General features: G+C 37.4%; 3 protein-coding genes and 1 non-coding gene across 5 annotated transcripts; 3 read left to right on the top strand and 1 right to left on the bottom strand.

The window, feature by feature from the left end:
- The first annotated feature begins 240 nt into the window (after nucleotides 1–240).
- Nucleotides 241–3,086, top strand: LOC137730200 (pentatricopeptide repeat-containing protein At1g62260, mitochondrial). Its single transcript, XM_068469270.1, has one exon. The coding sequence runs from the start codon at nucleotides 323–325 to the stop codon at nucleotides 2,360–2,362; it is 2,040 nt and encodes a 679-aa protein (XP_068325371.1). The 5' UTR covers nucleotides 241–322; the 3' UTR covers nucleotides 2,363–3,086.
- A 2,382-nt stretch (nucleotides 3,087–5,468) lies between these two features.
- LOC137729110 (uncharacterized) lies at nucleotides 5,469–7,311 on the top strand. The gene is made up of 4 exons (XM_068467941.1): nucleotides 5,469–5,705; nucleotides 5,878–5,975; nucleotides 6,232–6,489; nucleotides 6,863–7,311. The coding sequence occupies exons 1-4, from the start codon at nucleotides 5,585–5,587 to the stop codon at nucleotides 7,037–7,039; spliced, it is 654 nt and encodes a 217-aa protein (XP_068324042.1). The 5' UTR covers nucleotides 5,469–5,584; the 3' UTR covers nucleotides 7,040–7,311.
- A 140-nt stretch (nucleotides 7,312–7,451) lies between these two features.
- Nucleotides 7,452–14,860, bottom strand: LOC137729109 (uncharacterized). Of its 2 annotated transcripts, XM_068467940.1 has the most exons (15): nucleotides 14,479–14,613; nucleotides 12,914–13,016; nucleotides 12,230–12,341; nucleotides 11,234–11,346; nucleotides 10,694–10,816; nucleotides 10,387–10,598; nucleotides 10,218–10,293; nucleotides 10,043–10,129; nucleotides 9,807–9,887; nucleotides 9,389–9,421; nucleotides 9,225–9,278; nucleotides 9,089–9,130; nucleotides 8,782–8,860; nucleotides 8,597–8,667; nucleotides 7,452–8,512 (listed from the first exon to the last, which is right to left on the bottom strand). In XM_068467940.1, the coding sequence occupies exons 2-15, from the start codon at nucleotides 12,914–12,916 to the stop codon at nucleotides 8,432–8,434; spliced, it is 1,167 nt and encodes a 388-aa protein (XP_068324041.1). In that variant the 5' UTR covers nucleotides 12,917–13,016; nucleotides 14,479–14,613; the 3' UTR covers nucleotides 7,452–8,431. The 2 variants fall into 2 exon arrangements, with proteins under 2 accessions (XP_068324041.1, XP_068324040.1); XM_068467939.1 differs by lacking the exon at nucleotides 12,914–13,016 and having other exon boundaries at nucleotides 14,479–14,860.
- Nucleotides 14,861–17,388: 2,528 nt separating this feature from the next.
- On the top strand, nucleotides 17,389–17,461 carry TRNAA-UGC (transfer RNA alanine (anticodon UGC)). The gene has a single exon. It is a non-coding gene; the product is annotated as a tRNA-Ala (tRNA).
- Nucleotides 17,462–19,264: the final 1,803 nt, after the last annotated feature.

Here is a 19,264-nt window from a genome sequence, read left to right as displayed (position 1 = left end):
AATCCAAACTTGAGACCATAAAATGCAATTGCACCATTTTATGGGATATATCATGTCCCTACTTATATGACTCATTGTATATAAGACTTTTTCTGTTGCGTGTGAGAGAGTTGACACGATAGGGCAACCTTATACAAGACTCTCAGTAACCATGTTACAGCCTTGAGGAGGCTGCTCGTGAGCGGTTCGCTATAACAAAATTGAAGTGCAACCGAGTGTATGTATCTCTTACATCATTGTTTAAAAAATTTGCTTTCTTAATTGCACGCGCCAAATGCTTTCATGCAATTAAGTTATAACTTTCGAGTGACGCTGTCCTTCAATGACTCTCATTCGGAGAATGATTCTCGGCAATGCAAACGGCGTCGTATTCCGACTCATCACTGTGCCTCAAGGTCTCCGTCTTCGTCCACTCGCCATCCCCATATCCAATCCTGCGTCCGTACGGTCCTCTCGTTTTGCCTCAACTTCGAAACCCAGAAGTTCCACTCAGACCCGAGACGGCAAAAACTTCTTCGCATTGAACAAAAGGATCTCCCATTTGATCCGAACCGGTCACATAGCCCAAGCCAGGGAAGTGTTTGATCAAATGCCTCAACGAAATGTGGTGACTTGGAATTCAATGATTACTGGGTACGTAAAACGCAGAGAGATGGCGAAGGCGCGCAAGCTGTTCGACGAAATGCCTGAGAGAGACGTTGTAACCTGGAATTTGATGATATCGGGGTATATATCTTGTCGCGGGAGTAGGTACATTGAGGAGGGGAGGATTTTGTTTGATGAAATGCCAGAAAGGGATTGCGTTTCTTGGAACACAATTATTAGTGGGTATGCTAAGAACGGGAGAATGGCTGAGGCGTTTGACCTTTTTAATAGAATGCCGGAGCAGAGTGTTGTTTCTTGGAATGCAATGATTACTGGGTTTTTACAGAATGGTGGCGTTGTGCATGCGATTGAGTTCTTTGAGAGAATGCCAGAACGAGATGGGGCTTCTCTTAGTGCGCTTGTTTCGGGGCTTATTCAGAATGGCGAACTGGATGAAGCTGTGAGGATAATTATCGAGTGTGGGAATAAGGATGATGGAAGAGAAGATTTGGTGCATGCTTATAATACGTTGATTGCAGGTTATGGTCAGAGAGGACGGGTTGAAGAGGCACGGAAGCTTTTTGATCAAATCCCGTTTTCACACAAGAAGGGAAAGGAGGGCAATGGGAAATTTGAGAGAAATGTTGTGTCATGGAATTCAATGATTATGTGCTATGTGAAAACTGGAAATGTTGTTTCTGCCAGGGAACTTTTTGACCAAATGGTAGAACGAGACACCTTTTCGTGGAATACCATGATCAGTGGCTATGTTCATGTGTCAGATATGAAAGAGGCCTCTAGCCTCTTTAGTATAATGCCAAATCCTGATGCACTCTCTTGGAATTCGTTGATCTTAGGCTATGCCCAAGTCGGTTCTTTAGAACTGGCTCGTGATTATTTTGAGAAGATGCCCCAAAAGAACCTGGTCACTTGGAACTCCATGATAGCAGGGTATGAGAAAAATAAGGACTTTATAGGAGCAGTCAATCTCTTTTCTCGGATGCAACCTGAAGGAGAGAAACCTGATAGACACACTTTGTCTTCAGTTCTCAGTGTGAGTACTGGGTTGGTGGATCTAAATCTTGGCATGCAGATTCATCAGCTGGTGACAAAGACGGTTATTGCAGATGTGCCAATAAACAACTCCCTTATAACAATGTATTCGCGATGTGGTGCGATAAAAGAGGCACAGACTATTTTTGATGAAATGAAACTGCAGAAAGATGTGATCTCTTGGAATGCAATGATTGGAGGCTATGCATCTCATGGTTTTGCTGCAGAGGCTTTGGAACTTTTCAGTTTGATGAAGAGGTTAAAGGTGCAGCCTACTTATATAACATTTATCGCAGTGTTGAATGCATGTGCTCATGCAGGATTAGTTGAAGAAGGCCGGAGTCAATTTAAATCCATGATTAGTGAATTTGGCATTGAGCCAAGTGTTGAACACTATGCCTCCCTTGTGGACAACATCGGTCGGAATGGGCAGCTTGCGGAGGCTATGGATTTGATCAATAGCATGCCATTTGAACCAGACAAGGCTGTATGGGGAGCATTATTAGGTGCTTGTAGAGTGCATAACAATGTAGAGTTGGCCCGTGTTGCAGCTGAAGCATTAATGAGACTCGAACCTGAAAGCTCAGCTCCATATGTACTGTTATACAATATGTATGCTGATGTTGGACAATGGGATGATGCAGCAGATGTGAGATTAATGATGGAAAAGAATAATGTAAGAAAGCATGCAGCCTATAGTCGAGTTGAGTCTTCCAATTTGTAAGGATTTTCCTGAGCTGATTGCATGAAGTCAGTTATTCAGAACCTCGGACTGGAAAGACAGCTGTGGGCTAACTGTGTATGAATCGGGTTATGCAGACGCAATGAGCTTCGATGAATAGTATGAACACTTTTTCAGGTGTCAATCTGATGGATATGAAAGCATACATGTTGCTACTGTAATGTTTAACAAGACCTTGCTGTTTCTTCGTATTTGGCGTACAAGTCAGAGTAACTGACAGAATTTTGAGATCGGTGACGGAAACAGGTGAGAAGCGGGTACATTGTTAATTTAACCTCTGCCAAGTCCTTACCGGTGAAGTACGGTAAATATGTTATCTACTCTAGAACCGTGGAAGCTGACAAACTGTATTTTCCTTTTACCCTCCTCTGGATAGGATCTGCGGTCTCGTGGGAGAGCCAAACTTAAAGGTGTTGTTGATATACAGAAATGCATCCAGAGAGTTCAAGAATGGTTTTTGTACTCATCAAGAGATGGAAAAGTCTAATGCGTCTCGGGTTTTGTTACCTTCGATACTACTCAGAGTAATCTGGCCATAAATTTGTGTTATAGTAGCAATTTTATGAAGTTTTCACCGGCCAGTCAGCTGTGTATTTGCTATTGTACTTTAAAATGGAAAACGAGGTTGATAATTACAGGGCTTACTCATTTCTGTACGTCTTAAGACGAGAGAAACTAACTTCAAGAACTGAAGTTCAAAAAAGCCTAAACCCCAAACCCTCTTAAATAGGGTCTAACATGTAAGGCCTGGGCTCTGCCGATCCCCATTTGAGAGGGCCTAGGCCTTACATATAAGGCCCTATTTAGCAGGGTTTACGGTTTATGTTTTCTTTTTTGTTACGTGTTCTTGCGCAAGCCGAAAATTGGTAAACTATAACAGAGGATGAGATCCTTTCAGCAAGTGACTTGATTGGAGGAGGCTCTACAGATCGTAATGATCTGTTAATCCTTTTGTAGCATTTTTGTTACCTGAAAATTTTCAAAACGTAATGGCTCGTTGAGTCTTTCCAGATGCCAATGAGCAAACTTATATGATAAGCCCATCCACTTCTTAATGCATGGTGGTGACGTTGTTGGTGCTTTTTTTTTCAAATGTTTGGCTTTTTTTTTTTTTTCTTGTTTTGTTTCAAATTTGTTTGCAGTGCCAAGTGCTGATGAATATACTCGACTTTTTGATGTATGCAAGTACAAATGGGATGGATCATCCACTTGATTGCTGACTTACAAGTGGGAATTAGAGTTGATATGTCTTTCAAGCCCCCGATATCGCTTAGTGGTTCAGGTGTTCTTGGACTTTGCTGGATGGTCTATAAAGTTGAATAATGTTGTATGCTAGTCAGGATGCTTAGTTCGTACCGGGGAGAACTCATCTCCCGGTCGGGACCTTGTAGAGCTAATACTGACATTTGAGCCCAACAATGACGATTCTTTAGGAGATGAAGGAGCCGTCGCTAGCTTGGATGATTTATTTAGTTGAGTTATGATGGCAATGACGCCTAGGAATTGTTGGGAGTAATTGTAAATAATTGGGGATCAATTTTCTCTTTTGGATTTTCATGTTACTGGTTATCTTATATTTCATGTTTTCTTATTCATTTGTGGTTTTCTAATATTTTCGATTTATGCATGAATTTGGAGATTATGTATTTTTTTTCTGTATTAATCTAGTGTTACTAAGCTCGCTTTTTGTGTCTCACTTTAAAGAGTTTAAAAGTGGATATCATTTTCTTTTTCCAACTTGAGTGAACAACACTAAGGTCTAGTATGGAGTCCAGGATTCCAATGGGATGAATAATTCGCGTTGTAGGAAGAAATGAAAAAATTGTGAAGGTGGAAAATGGATTATTCATTGAGGAAAACTTATCGATTTCAATTCTCTTCACAATGGTAAGATTAGAAGAGATATGTTCTATTCATATCTATCCTGTTTTAACCCCCGCATAATGAAAAACCTTTCACTTGTACTTTAACAATATCTTAAATTTTATGAGTTTGTCCAATTTATTTCAATCCTAAGCATCAAACAAGCTCTAAAGATTTTAGCAGATGAATTATATCAATAAGTTCTTTGGACACCCCTATCACATTTAAAGACTTATCATTAAGAAACCAAAGAAATGAAAAAAATTTAGTGACGGCCGCTCTTATTGAGTGTAACCGAAAAAGAAAGAGCGATGAAAGAAATTTCCTTTAGATCTAGGTCATGTGTTTGACATCCCCTTCTATAATATCATTTGTATCAATAGATAAAAAATGAATAAAACGCTTGTAGCTCAAATGCTTAAATGAGTTTGATCTGCCCAGTGAACAGTAACTGCCCTTAATGAACAGTAACTGCTTTTTGCATCTTCACCCCTACACTAAATAGCCTTGACAATAGGTAATAAAATATATATATTTTTATTATTTATAATTAATATTATATTATTTACTTTGGTCAGTTTTTGTTTCCCCATAAATGCAGAGGGAGAGAAAGAGGATGACAACAAATCAAAACCCCCCTCCGATTCGACCTTTCCCACTCCGATTCCTGGGTTTTTTCCTACTTCCCTCATAACCCCACCGATCAATTTGTTCCCGGAGAAGAATCAGCCACTGCTGCGGCCATGTTTCTGTTCGACTGGTTCTACAGCGTCCTCGGCTCCCTCGGGTTGTGGCAGAAGGAGGCCAAGATTCTGTTTCTGGGCCTCAACAATGCCGGCAAGACGACCCTCCTCCACATGTTGAAGGACGAGGTTTGACTCTCTTTCTCTCCCTCCTCGAATCGAATAGTATCCGAAAGAGTTCGAGAAATGCAGAGGAGATGATGGCTGATGTCGCCTAGACGTCATCCTTATGTCACATGCCTTTCGGGCTCTTGGGCTGGCAACTCCTGCCGGGCCTTTCCCTCGGGTCTGTTCGGGCTCCATCACCAGCACACGCTGGACCAAGTTGCTCGGGCTTTCTAGCCCTGTTTGAGAGCCAGTCCACCGAGCTATTGCCCACGGTGGAACTGCTCTAAATATGGCAAAATGAGCCGGTTGGGCCTCCAATCCTAACACAGAACCTGACAATGTACGCTAAATCCTCACGTCCACGTAACTCCCGCGATATTTTTTTTCAACGACGACTTTTATCAACCCTCCGACTCGACTCACTGAGTCGCCATCGATCTTCATCGTCTTCGTCTGAGATTCTGGAATCAGCTGCTTTCTGCAGATTCCCATGGAAGCCTTAATCAGCTCGGCTTCTCCTACAATCACGTCGTCCGCTTCTTCCTTCTCCGTTTTCTTCCCCCGAAAGTCCCTCCCTTCACGGCCCTTTCAGCTCCCGCTCGCCTCCAAAGGTAAAATCTTCCTTCCATTTCCCTCTTATACTTCGTTTGGTTGCCAATTAATCAATGAAATATCGAAATTTTATGAGAGTGGTTTGAGATTCCGAGTTTCCTTGGAATTTCCGGCAACCAGACTCGGGAATTTGTTGTTTTATCTCATCGGAATGGAGATTTTCGGTTTCAGGAAACGAGAACGAGTCCAATCCGAAATCGGATTCCAAAGAAATCAATCGCCTTCCGATTCTCAGCAATCGCCATCTCTCCCTCTCACCACTCTCCAAGGTACTCTCTCTCCCAATTGCACAAGCTTTTATTTTTGAAACATTTATTTTGTTTGGATAAATTGGTGGAGGAGATCAGGGAAAGATCAGAAACCAAAATATTCATGCGAAATCTATGTGTTTTGTCATAAAATTATGCATTTAATAATTAACTAACTTGTCTAAGTGATTGAGGTGATGATTATTTTGTTGTGTATAAGCATTGATTGTTTATTTTGTGTTGAATGAAAATTGATTTGCCGAAAACATGATGTTAGGATGCGGCAATGGGACTGGTAATGGGTGCGGCAACAGGAAGAGGGTGGACTACAGGTTCTGGAATGGAAGGCCCTCCTGCCCCTGCTGGGGTTCAGACAGAGTCAAGCACAGAGAATGTCTCCACTTTTCCCTGGTCTCTCTTTACAAAATCGCCTCGCCGGAGGATGCTTGTGGCTTTTACTTGTAACATTTGTGGGCAGAGGACAACGCGGGCAATTAACCCCCATGCTTACACTGACGGCACCGTCTTTGTGCAGGTAGTAAATTAGGCTTTAATCATGGGGATACGTATTGACGGACTGTTTTCTAAGTCCTTATTTTGTGTATTCGATATGATTTCAAATGGGGAAAAGTTAGGTAGGTAAAGGTGAAAAAATTGATTTGGTTAAGAACATTAAACAATGCAATTGGGGGAGAAGTGAGTATCAAATTTGGGGTAAACCTACATGATACGTTACTGAGCATCTTTTGGTGGTGACTTTGGACAAGTAATTCAAGAGTTTTCGATAATAAATTATATTGCGGTTGAATTGAGCGTTTAATCAAGTATTACGAGTGTACTGGGCTGAAGGAAAAGATATGGTTAATAAGAACCTAACTGTTATGTTTTGTTTTCTCCTGGTTCTGCAGTGTTGTGGATGCAATGCATTTCATAAGCTCGTGGATAATTTGAACCTGTTTCATGAGATGAAGTGCTATGTGAGTCCAGGTTTTAATTACAAAGGTAACGGATGGGAATCTGTTAACTTCAAGTATCTGGAGATGGATGATGATGATGGTAATGATGACATATTTCCCATCCAATGAGGTGGATTGACTGCTTCAGGAGTATGTATATTCTGCGATATTATGTTGGAACCATTGCTTAGTCTTCACATGTATATGTCACTGTCTAGGTTTATCCTTGATGTCACATTTCTAAATTTCAGCATTGTATTCTCTAGATTATTTACGGCTTAGTAAGAGATGTTTGAACGGCAGAAACGCTTATTAAGATGACTCTTATTTGGAGCTTATGTATAGTATTGTCGAACAATGTGCAAATCTGATTCTGAATGCAATGCCTGAATTTTCAATGACTTCTTAAACTGTGGAATAATTTATCCCTTTTAGTATACTGTTGTGTGATTGTCTGCTGCAAATTGTTGCGCTATATATTTAAACGTGAGCAATCCCTTGTGGGTGCTGTCTTGAACTTAAGGTGTTTAGTGTTCAGTTATTTTCTATTTTTATTGCATTGTTTCTTTGCCTTTTATCTGAATGATTTCATTCCGACATCTACTTCTTCGAATGGACAAACTTTTTCTTGGTTGAGATCTTCCATCCTCTTTAACTGAGCAGGCTTTTCTCCTCCTCTCCTTACCTTGCTCTTTTTCCATCACCATCTTGACCAACTTCGCAAGATGATGCACTCAATGGTTGCCCGGTCAATCCTTCGCGCAACCTCAACACCCAAACCCACTTCATTTTCCTGCATCTGGGAGTTGAATCACCGCTCTCCGGGCCTCCGCACAAAGGCCACAATCACCGAATCCTTTCCCGCACAGAGTTCCATCCACAGTTGATAGAAATTCGTTCTATGGAGGTGAATATATTATATACTGTCAAAAGAGTTTTGCCAGCTAGAAATTTTCTTTGTTCGTATACTTGCTTTCGGAAATCAGTTTAGGGCGAGTTTTCTGGTGGCGGATAACTATAGTTTCACCTGTAAGATTGGTTATGTAATGCTCTATGCTCCTGTTTTATCTTGCACAGAGATCATTTCCTGAATTTACATTCGTGGAAAATTTATCTGATCAAAACTTTTGTTGCATGATATAATACAGACATGCAGAAAATGGGCAATTGGAATTTTGTATATAATAATCTTGTAACGTTATAAATACCAATACACAAAAGAAAGAAATATAGAAGAACACCAGGGTACAAACTGATTTTTACTGAATTTACCTATATATATGTTTGCGTCATCTCATTTACCGTGCAACCTGGCTGATTTTAACTACGCCCTGTCAAGGCGGACGCTGCGGGTTCCGGCCACCAGTTAGCTTTGAGATTCTGGCAGGCATAAGCTTTATCTTGTTCTTAGGATTCTGGTGTGGATTAAAGGGCTCCATAAGATGAAACTTTATTTATTTATTTTTTCTGGGAAGAAAAGGTATTGCTGTAAGTTAGAATTCTGTATAATTTGAATTCTGACTAGGGAGATTCCACGCAGATGGTGTTGCTGGTTTTGTGAGGAGAAGCCCTTATCATTAGGCTCTGAACGAAGGCAATCATCTGCACAAATAAATTAATTAATTAAATAAAAATATGAAATGAAAATTTCTACTTGTCAAGAAAATGCATGGGAATTATTCTTACCGTTGCAAGGCCAATGCACAGAATACTGAAGCCAGGGAAATAAAATGGTGCTTCTTCAGACAGGAATAAAGCTGGATATATATATGTATATTTAATAGGACAAATTGGTCAAATTTTGGATTTACAGGATTTATCTACCCAAAAATCACAAGTAAAAAATAATAAATGATAAATTCCACGAATACCTGTTAGAGGACTGAAAATTAATGGAGAAACAATGTTGGCAAAGGAGCTTATGCCTGAAATGCATCCTTGAGCCTTTCCCTGAACATGAATTTTGCTTTTTAAATTAGTCGATTAAAACATGTATGAACATGAGCGCCTCGGAAATATTTGATAAAAATAGAAAAAAAATTGCAATGTTTTGTAGAAGCATTTCCAAGTGCTTTTTCAGAAAGCACTTCGGTTTTTAATAAAAATTCCTACGTAATGAGCTTACGAGGAAAGTGCTTCTTACATGCCCTAAGTCTACTAAAGTCCTTGGTAAATTACCTGATCATTGGGTCCAACTTGTTTTGATGCGATGCTGCGTATCTGTGAGTCGGAAAATTTTCACCGTCAGTCCGTCATAGTTCTTCGACTAAGATAGAGAAAAATAATTTTTACCAAGATTAAAGCAAAAACATACACTTGGCTGCACTAAAAATCCAAAAACAGAAAACAGAGTCGCAGCATAAGGAACCTGCAACATTTGAACATCTCTTTCAACGACTTTATAAAACAAAAGAAACGTAAATATGTGAAGAAACATGTACTGAAGGAAGTTTTCAAGTTCAGCAATGGAAGATTTACCCAAACTGCCCATGAAATGCTGTTAAGAAACATCTGCACAAGGCCAGATCTAAGAGTCAGAAATGTTTTTGAATCAATGATTCGATATACAGTGAGAGCTATGCCATAGGTTTTGAATCAATATATAGTGAGAGCTATGCTATAGGCCATCTGTAGTTCACGTGCGCATGTGTGATTTATGACTGTAGGTCACTATGGAATCGACATTTGGTCATAAATCACATGTGCACATGGGTAATTTCTAACCATAGATCACTATTGGACCACATTCGACCTATGCTCATAAGTCACACGCTCATGCATGGACAACTAACCTTAATAAAATCCTATGTTACGATCTCAAAATCATGAGTTAACATTTGACAGTGACACATTCAATTAGAGGATCATAAGGAAGAGTTGAAGCAAAGGCACATACATTCATACTGCCCATTATGAGCCCAATTGCAAGCAACTTTTCCTCTCCAATAGCAGTTGCCAACATTGGCATGAAAAGCAGCTGCAGAAGTCACAAACAGAAAATTAAGGAATCTATTTATAAGAGGTATATAAATATATATGTGTGTGTGTGTGTATATATATAATTATAAATGTATGTACGTATATGTGTGTGTGTGTGTAAAATGTAGCAGCAGAAGGTTGGGTATTGCTAGCCTGTGATATGGTCCCTGATATCCCAACAATCAGCATTAGATCAGCAAACTGATTCTTGTTGAAGTGGAAACGCGCCTTTAAGAAATACTGCACGGTAAAAACTGAGGTTAAAATTCGGGTTTCGAGCAACTAAAAAGACTATGAAGTTGGAAACTAGGGTCAATAAAAATTGTACCATTAATGAAGCTTGCATGCCACCCTCTGCCAGGCTCTGAAAGAAGGAAACAACTGCTGCTTGTGACAGAATCTTACTGCAACACACAGGGTTTTACAAGTTATCTTAGTAAGATACGGGATTTTACTACATGTGATGATATTTGACACAAATTTTACAAAACTCTTACCTACTCCTCAGTAGGGAAATCAAATCTCCTGGAGATGGAGTTTTCTTAAATACTTGTATCGTTTTCGGCGAGTAGACATCGCTTTCATCAACAACTTCTGGTACTCCTCCTTTCAAAATAGGCTGCCTCAAAGTACTATCATCACCTGGCAAGCTCTCCTTGAGAAAAATTCTCATGTAGATAGTTGAAAGCATTGATGCAAAGGCAGCAACCTAAGTCATATATAAACAAGAATTTGAATTATTTGAATTATCACGAAGATTAATAGGTATAGTAGGACTTATTGGTGCAGGTTGGGAATGAACACCTGAAATGTTGAAGCAGTGGAGAGGAAACGAGCTGCTAAGGTTCCACATACAAATGCTGCTGAGGTAAATCCAGCAAGAATTCCAAATGCAGATATTCGTTCTCTCTCTGAAACATTGTCGGCCTGGAATTAATGCAGCAATTATATACGTCATTTTAGCAATGAGAGATCAAATTAATGCCCCTCCTCAAAGTATGCCATGACTCATAACTAATGAAAAACAAATAACTTGTTTAATCATACATCATATATAGTTAACTTGTTTAATCATGCAATAGTTTGTTTTAGGCAACTAACTGACTCTGGAAAAACTTAACACGTTAAAGAATAAGATAACAATATATATGAAGCTAACACTCTTCATTTAAGTATAATTTGATCACTGCACGTAAAACTAGAACTATTGATATCATATTAAATAAGCGCTAGATTCTCAAATATGAAGTTGCTCAATTAATTAAGACCAACATTACACTCAAGTTATCAATTACTTGAATAGTACAATACAAGTGGTTTTAGGGACTGCATATTTATACATACCACATAAGCAAGGGTGAGGCAGTTGATGCTGCCTTCACCTACCAAGGCAGTTACTGTCCTCAGCACATAGTAGGCATAAAAGAAGCTTGTCTTCCTGCTATACGCCAATATCGCTACCAAAAAAGAAGACAAAGAAAGGGCATATTATCAGTGCTATCTTCTCATCTACATTAATACTTGGAGACAAGAAATTAAAAAGTCAGAGAGCATCGCTGCCCACCAAAAGTGGACAAGAAGAACACAATTCGAAACAGTGAAAAATTGAGGGATTGAAGTTTGACCAGTGTACCTACACCCCACAAGAAAGAAAAAAGTCTAGTCAAAACAAATGTGTACGAGTTTCTTATCTAATATATTGAAATGGTTATTTATGTACTTTTTTTTCACACATTTTTTTTTTTTAATTTTTATCATTTGATTTTTTTCAATTCATTCAATTTGATGACGAAAAACTGAGAAGAACTTATGTAAGGTAAAAAAAAAAAAAAACGTGTGAATATCATCATCCTTCTCGAAAATGTCAAAAACTATTTTAATACAATTTTAAAAATCACATCCTATTATCAGTTCATTAAAGTCGTAACTTGTGTCGCATGTTTGTATTCATTTGTTAATATCAACCATTAAAACATAAATTTTGTGCTTAACAATATATTCAAACTGAGTAGGAATTATTAATATAGTGAAAAGGTGGAACATTCTTGGGTCCAATAATATTGGTACCACGATTAACATTTTTGGGTCCAATAATAATATTAGTATCACAATTAACATTTTTGGGTCCAATAATAATATTGATACCACAATTAACATTCTTGGGTCTAATAATATTGGTACCACGATTAAAGTACGAAAGTGAAATGGAAAAGTGGTGGGCGCATGCAGAAAAAGGCTTGCCCTAAAGAAACATAGCTATCATCAAGCAAAAGAAAAAGGAAGAAAATCAGAGAAACCACACACATGCAATTACTAATTAGTAATTAGTGGAATACCAACCTAGTGGGACAATGGAGAGGGTCATTGGGATCGTGAGAAGAGACTTCCTCCCATACACATCCGACAAATTCCCAATTAGTGGAGTCATCACCACCGTTCCCAAACCTATCATCTGCATCCAACACACACGCTTATGCGCATTAGTTTATCACCAAATCTCCTCACATATATAATACTAATGTATAATTAATCTTAGAGACTATAAATATGCACGACACACGTTTGTGTTGTAATACTGTGTATTTGAACTATTAATTAAGTTCACTTTTGTCTAAATGTTGCACTGAATCTTGTAATCGACAGTTCGATTAACAATAACCTTGTTTGCCAAAAACGAGTAAGGTCTTTTACAGTGAGTTAAGAAATTTGAGTTGGATTTCTACATACTAAATTTTAAGTTGGATTTATATAAATTAGAATTAAACTCGCATAGTAGATCGAAAAATTTGAATCTCATAAAAATGAGTTACGTTGTTTAATTTTATAACTTAGTAATTTAATTTCTACGTAATATGACTCTCACAACTATTAAAAACGCACAACATGACAAAAACATTGTGGCAAAAATTAAACTCATACAACTTAATTTCTTTATATGAGAATCAAAATCATATAAACTAGTGTACTACTAAACGACTAAAGAGGACATGACTCCCACGCATTGTTGTGATCTATAATCGTTACCATTGCTTTACTCCTCAGTTCAAGATGGAGGCCCACCTTTGCATGACCATGGACATTTAAGACACATACGTCGCTTCACTCCTCAATTCAAGATGATACCGACCTTAAAAGACCATACATATAAAGTGAGTAAATTATTCCTTCAGATCCGTGCATAATCTCATACAATATTTTTAAAATATTACAAGTTTATACTTAAACTTCTATTTTAGTTGTAATTTTATACAATATCTTTAACTCCCACTCTTTTGTTAAATGAATTTAAATAATTATTAGTAATTAAATATTTTTTTCATAATGATTTGGTCATGTGGTACAAGTTGGTAGTCGCGTCGTACAAATGTGAAATGTATGGTTATTACGTTATCACTTAACAAATTTTATAAATGTTGCATGAAATTAAAGTGAAATAATAACTAACGTATTGGATTGAAATGTTTAAAAATATAATATGAAACTGCAATTGAACTCAAATATAAAAAAGTAAATTATATAAATACACATACGTCCTAAGTAGCACTCTTAAAAATTAAAATTGCAGCATCATTAGGATTGCGACAGAGATTTGTTTGGTTGCTAGGACATTAAGTGCGGATGCCGCTTCTTTTGTTTTGTATCTAGTTAAATTGCATGTAATACTTAAAAGTAATTAATGCGCTCAAATGGTTAAATGTACGAACGACAATATACTGAAACGTATGGACATGGATAGCCAGTTCGGTGGGTATGAAGTTTAGTTGGGAAGATCTATTTAGGGTTTGCAAGCTTCAGTTCACGTACACACGTTTAGAGCAGTTGAGATAAAAATCTAGCTACTTATATCCAGTTAGACCCACGCATAAAACTCTAGCTCAAATGGTGCACGCATCTGATTTACTTATCAATTGAGATAAAAATCTCGCTATAAAAACAACAAAATTATTTTATTGAAATAGTAAAAATGGAGGTGAAAGTAATAAGGGTAACTTAATTGATATACTCTTTTCCTAAACAAGGTAAAGTTGAAAACTCCTAGCTAGTTAGAATCCATTGAACCCTACCAAAAAGTTGATGTTCTCTTTGTATGAGCTTTTTTTTTCCTTTTTCTTTTTCTTTTTCTTCTTCTTAATGTACTTAGTAATTACTTTAACTATTTAATATATAAATTCTTAAGTGTGCTTGCTGGAACTGATTCCACTTATTTTTTTAGTGAATAATTATTATAAAATGAATTTGCAACATACCTATAAAATTAACTAAGAAATTTTATGATATCATCGGCGGATTAAACCAAATATCATGATATGTATGCATGAGAGAAAGAGCATAGAAAAATTTCAAGTATATTGATAAATACAACTAAATCAAAATCAAAACTTTATATGGCTCCTCTTCGATATCATCTGTGGAATTAATCAAATGAAAAAGGGAATTAAGGGACATGGAAGTAGAAATTAAGATACATGCATGATTCATGTGTGTGAAGAAGCTAACATATATTATACATGAAAAGGAAACCATAAGGCAGCGACAAATTAATTAACATATATATATTTATATGGTTATATATATATGCATGTACATACCGCTTGTTGAAAACCAGAGAGGTAAATGGCAAGGGAGCACTCATCTTGACCAGGGCAAAGAGCCAGCATGGTGATATCAGTTATGGCTGGAATCACCATGAAGCTTGCAAACCCATGTAAAAACACTGTCATAAACAGATGCCTCAGTCCTCCAATGCCCTCCATCTCCATGCCTCTCTCTCTCAACTACTACTTCTACAAATAGAGTAAACTTAAGCTTAAAAACGAAAAAATAGTGTCTCTCTCTGTTAGTTTCTTAACGGTGATGGAGATTGAAGAGTGAACACGTTTCGCTGTGCCTTGCTTGTAAGCATGCACTTGTGTGTTTGCCTTTTGCTTTGGCTTTTTTACCGTGAGTGGGCACTGGGGAGACAGAGAGATAGAGAAGATGGGAGGTCGGCATATATAAATAAATAAATATATGTATATATCTGAGTGGGATGGGGAGTTGTGCTAAGGAGAGTGGGGTTGTGGGGATCTTAATTTTAACCGACCAATGAGTCAATGACAAAAAAAAAAAAAAAAAAAAAAAAAAAACGAAACTAATTAATATTTTCGGAGTTGGTAAGTCTGTTAACCGTAACTTGTCACCAGTTGTATTCTTTTATCATAAACCAAAAAAAAAAAAAAAAACTCAATTTATCTGACATGTGATGAAGAGTATCCAACAAACAAAACTAATTCATGTATAATTCAATGGGAAATTGGCAATATAACAGCGGAATTTTGTTTTGATGTTGTGTAATAATTACTATATAAATTTAAAAAAAAATTAAAATTAACCACACAAACTTCAAACTGTGTTACAATTTGGCACCTACGTTCACTTTCATTCAACTTTACATTGATTAATCCCTAATTAATAAATTTTAACGGTATGTGACAATAACAACATTTTTTTTTCAATATCATTCTCATAGCGTATAAGATATGATGATTTGAGAAAGAAAAAAATGGAGAGGAAGTGCAATAGTATTTAGGGCGAAAAAAGTCGCATAAGCGCAATTTTGGCGAAAACAGGGTGTATAGAGTTTGATAAATACGTGTTGACATTAATAAATAGACATGTTATAAGAGAAAGAGAAATGTTAAGGGGCTTTTTTAAAGTAAGAATTTTTATGAATTCTCTGTCATCTTACAGTTTAATGTTAATTTTCATGTCAACATTATAAAATATTGTGCAAAAAAACATGAGGTGACAGAGAGTCCATAGAAAGTCTCACTTTTGAGACAATCGCCTTAGCATTTCTCTAAAAAAAATGAGACTCTCTGCCACCTTCAGAGAGTGTCTCCTGACCATTTCTCATTGTTATCATATTAATACATATACACATGGTATAATAATTATAATTAGCCATTCAACACTACGATCTGGTGGTATTCCTCTTTACTTATAAGTGAGAGGTCTTTGGTTTGATTCGTTTGAATCTTGTAGATGGCGAATTCGATACCAAATTAGGTTGTCCACTGTGTGGTTTAGCCTAACTCCCCATCCGCTTAATGTAAAATATGTCTTTGTACTCAAAATAATTATAATTAATACGTAACACTACATGACGGTGTTATTAGGTTGCGTTGAAAAGTTACCTGGTCAACTCAACTCATCTAAGAGCATCTTTAATGAGAGATGTAAAATGCTTCATAATAAACATTTTACATTTTTGCACCAGAAAATTCTTTAATGGACGAGATGTAAAATATTATTGACATAAAATCTAAGAATTTAAAAAAAAATTAAAAAAAAAATTAAATAGAGTGACCTCGGTCACAACCAGTCCTTATAAAATCAAAGAAATAAGTTTTATAAACAACATTTGGTAACGTTCTATCCGAAACATGAAGGTTGTTAAATTGAAAGCCAGCACTAGTAATAGCATCTACCATGAAGTGTGCTTCTCTATAAACTTGCTCCCAGAAAACGGAATCAAAAGAGGCGGCTAAGTCTTTGATATCTTCAATTATAAACTTAATTTAAATGTCAAGGAACACTGCAAGACCCTAAGATTGAATCTATCACAAGCTTAGAGACTCCCTCCACACAGATTTTCTTGAAGCCTCTACTTCTTATCCATAGTGCATCCCTTATACATCTCCTCTCTTGGGATAAAACCCACATTTACATTTTTCGAAAAAAAAAAAGAAAAAAGAATATAGTTTCCACATTTCAACTTCGCAATTTTGAATTGAGCAAGGTTGAAGTTGATCAATTGATAGGACACATAATTTGGACCCAAAAAGATAGGACCCATAATAATATAATTTATGACTGATGACTGTCAAACATAGTGACTAATCTTGTCCTGAATTAATTATGAACTATAGTTCATGATTGATGACTATCAAACAAACAAACTAATCTTGTCCTGAATTACTTATGACTTGTGATCTTGCATGAATTGCTGCTAGTTTTGTTTTTCTTTCAAAAGTAGGACATTCAAATTTGTGCTTGTTTTTTTTTTTTTTTTTTTTTTTTTTTTTTTTTTTTTTTTTTTTGGGTTTTTAAACAAATAATCTTATCTACATTAAGGGAAATGGTGAATTTAACCTCATAATCGGCTAACAGTAATATAATTCAAATTCGCATGTGGTAAAAATTGAATCTAAAATCTCAAACTTACTAATGAAAAGAAATATCATTTGACTGTTTTACTGAGTAGCATTATTAATTTCTGCATCCGGTATACGAGACCAAAGCTTCCATAATACAACTGGTCCACATATAGGATATTTACAAGCGTCGGTTGGCTTGGCCAAACGAATTCACTGTTAAAGGTATACCGCAACGTCAGCTAAAAGATCCCAGCGGACTTGTCTGTCCTTTTGGGTGTTTGGGTCCTAAGGATATAGGTCTGGCTCTGAGATTTGATTGATTCACCACAAAGTATAATTTCCGGTATGCTTCTGCCGAAAGGGGATGTAGCTCAAATGGTAGAGCGCCCGCTTTGCATGCGGGAGGTACAGGGTTCGATCCCCTGCATCTCCATATGTGTAAATTTTTTTTTTAATTCAGATCAAAATGAAAGTTATTTTGCACCCCTTTGTAAGTGTGTTTGTTTTTAAATATAAAAAATTGAAGTGCACAATGATTTTTTTTGAGTGCCAGTAGCATCTCTTTTCGGTAAATTTGGGCCAATATAGTTTATGATCTTAATAACTAATTATGGGTTGTTTAAATTTGGGTCAAAATATTAATTATCAATGGCTACTATGCCTGAAAACTCAATTAGGGGGCTGTGTATTCTTCTTGGCCTACAAATAAAAGGTGTGTATATGTGTATGCGAATTTCGTTCAGGGTTTGGGAAAGTCCGCTAAAAAAGGTCTCTGATGCCTAAGTTAGAAAAGAAGTAGAGAGAAAAAAAGAACTTGAGAGAGTTTTTAGTAAGTGACGTTTACTCCTAGGAGGGGAGGCTGCAGAGCATACTAGGCAATCCTTGATCATGCAAGTCATTCGCCGCAGACCTGCCAGCTAGTAGTCTTGAAGGCCTCTGTTAGTAAGAGAGCAAAAACGCCAAACATCTTAGGAAAGACTCCAAAAAGTCGGTGCCTTGCCGCCACTAGGTTGGGTATGGCCCAATAACATAACAGGTGGTCCGGAGAGCCCATGGTTTATTAGTGGCATAAAATCTCATTATCTTATGGTAGACTACGTCTTATTCACTTAGGGTAATTATTTGGTCTACTCACGATGTCAAAAGTAAAATCGTTGTATTGAGCATATTTTCCACATGTCCTTATGTAACGACCCGTCCTGGATTTTTTTACGAAATGTCGAGGGCAATTTTGTAATTTCAATTTGGTTGGGAGATATTTTATCATGGTTGCTTTTTGGTCTTATTTGGTGTGCCAATGGGGCCCATCCTTTTGGCTTTGTCGCCCGGCCCACTCCCTCTTCCCCTTTCCCACTCCCTGTGACTTCCCTCATCTCTCTCTTTTCTTTTCTCTCAGCTCCCTTTTTGCACCCTCTCCTCCCCCGAGCACCACACACATATGCATACACACATACAACAACAACGACCACCACCTTATGACCTTCCCAGACATGACCTTGAACCCAGGCCACGACCGTGGAGTCCCGATGCTTCGACAACGGCTACCCTACTTTTCATTATCGTCTCTGACGAGTTTCTCGACTTCCCACACGAGGGTAAGGTTCTAAACACCCTTTGAATAGTCTTTCCCGCAATCTGCCCTAAATTCTGGTGAGAACCTGAAACTTACAGGCTGTTTTTCGGCTAACTCTAGCCACGAAATAGGTATAATATTCTTCATTGTTCCTTAGGCTTTAATTTGGTATATTGTATGACTAGTTTTAGTTAAGATTTGGGGTTGAACAGAGCTTGGAAAGCTCCGGCTTTCTTCTTCGTGGAAACCGGCCTGAAACCGGGTCGACCCAACCCACAAATCCATAACCCAATATGTAGCCAGCCTAACCCAACTACCTGGCCCAAACCCAATTTTGACCCGACCCACCCAAATTCGAACTGGATCCGACCCAACCCGGATGGAATATTCCTGTGTTGACTTTTTCGAAATTTGCTTGGGACCTCTCTTAGGGTAATTCGATGCCCTGATTCCAAATATGCGCTCCGTTTTCTCAAATTCAATCATTTTAGTAGAGTTTTATTAATTGGTCCCTTTATGTGCTTAGTTACATTTGTTAGTGGCGTTTCCGTCTTCTTTAGATTGCATTACTCTTCGACAACGGAGTATCTGTGAGTGGACCCCTTCCAAAATGCATGATTTTATTACTAGAAATGCATACATGAAAAACATGATTTTATGACT

The sequence above is a fragment of the Pyrus communis genome, chromosome 3 (genome assembly GCF_963583255.1).
Source record: "Pyrus communis chromosome 3, drPyrComm1.1, whole genome shotgun sequence".
Taxonomy (NCBI): domain Eukaryota; kingdom Viridiplantae; phylum Streptophyta; class Magnoliopsida; order Rosales; family Rosaceae; genus Pyrus; species Pyrus communis.
The sequence above is the reverse complement of the archived record's forward strand: the minus strand, read 5'-3'. Positions and strand labels throughout refer to the sequence as shown.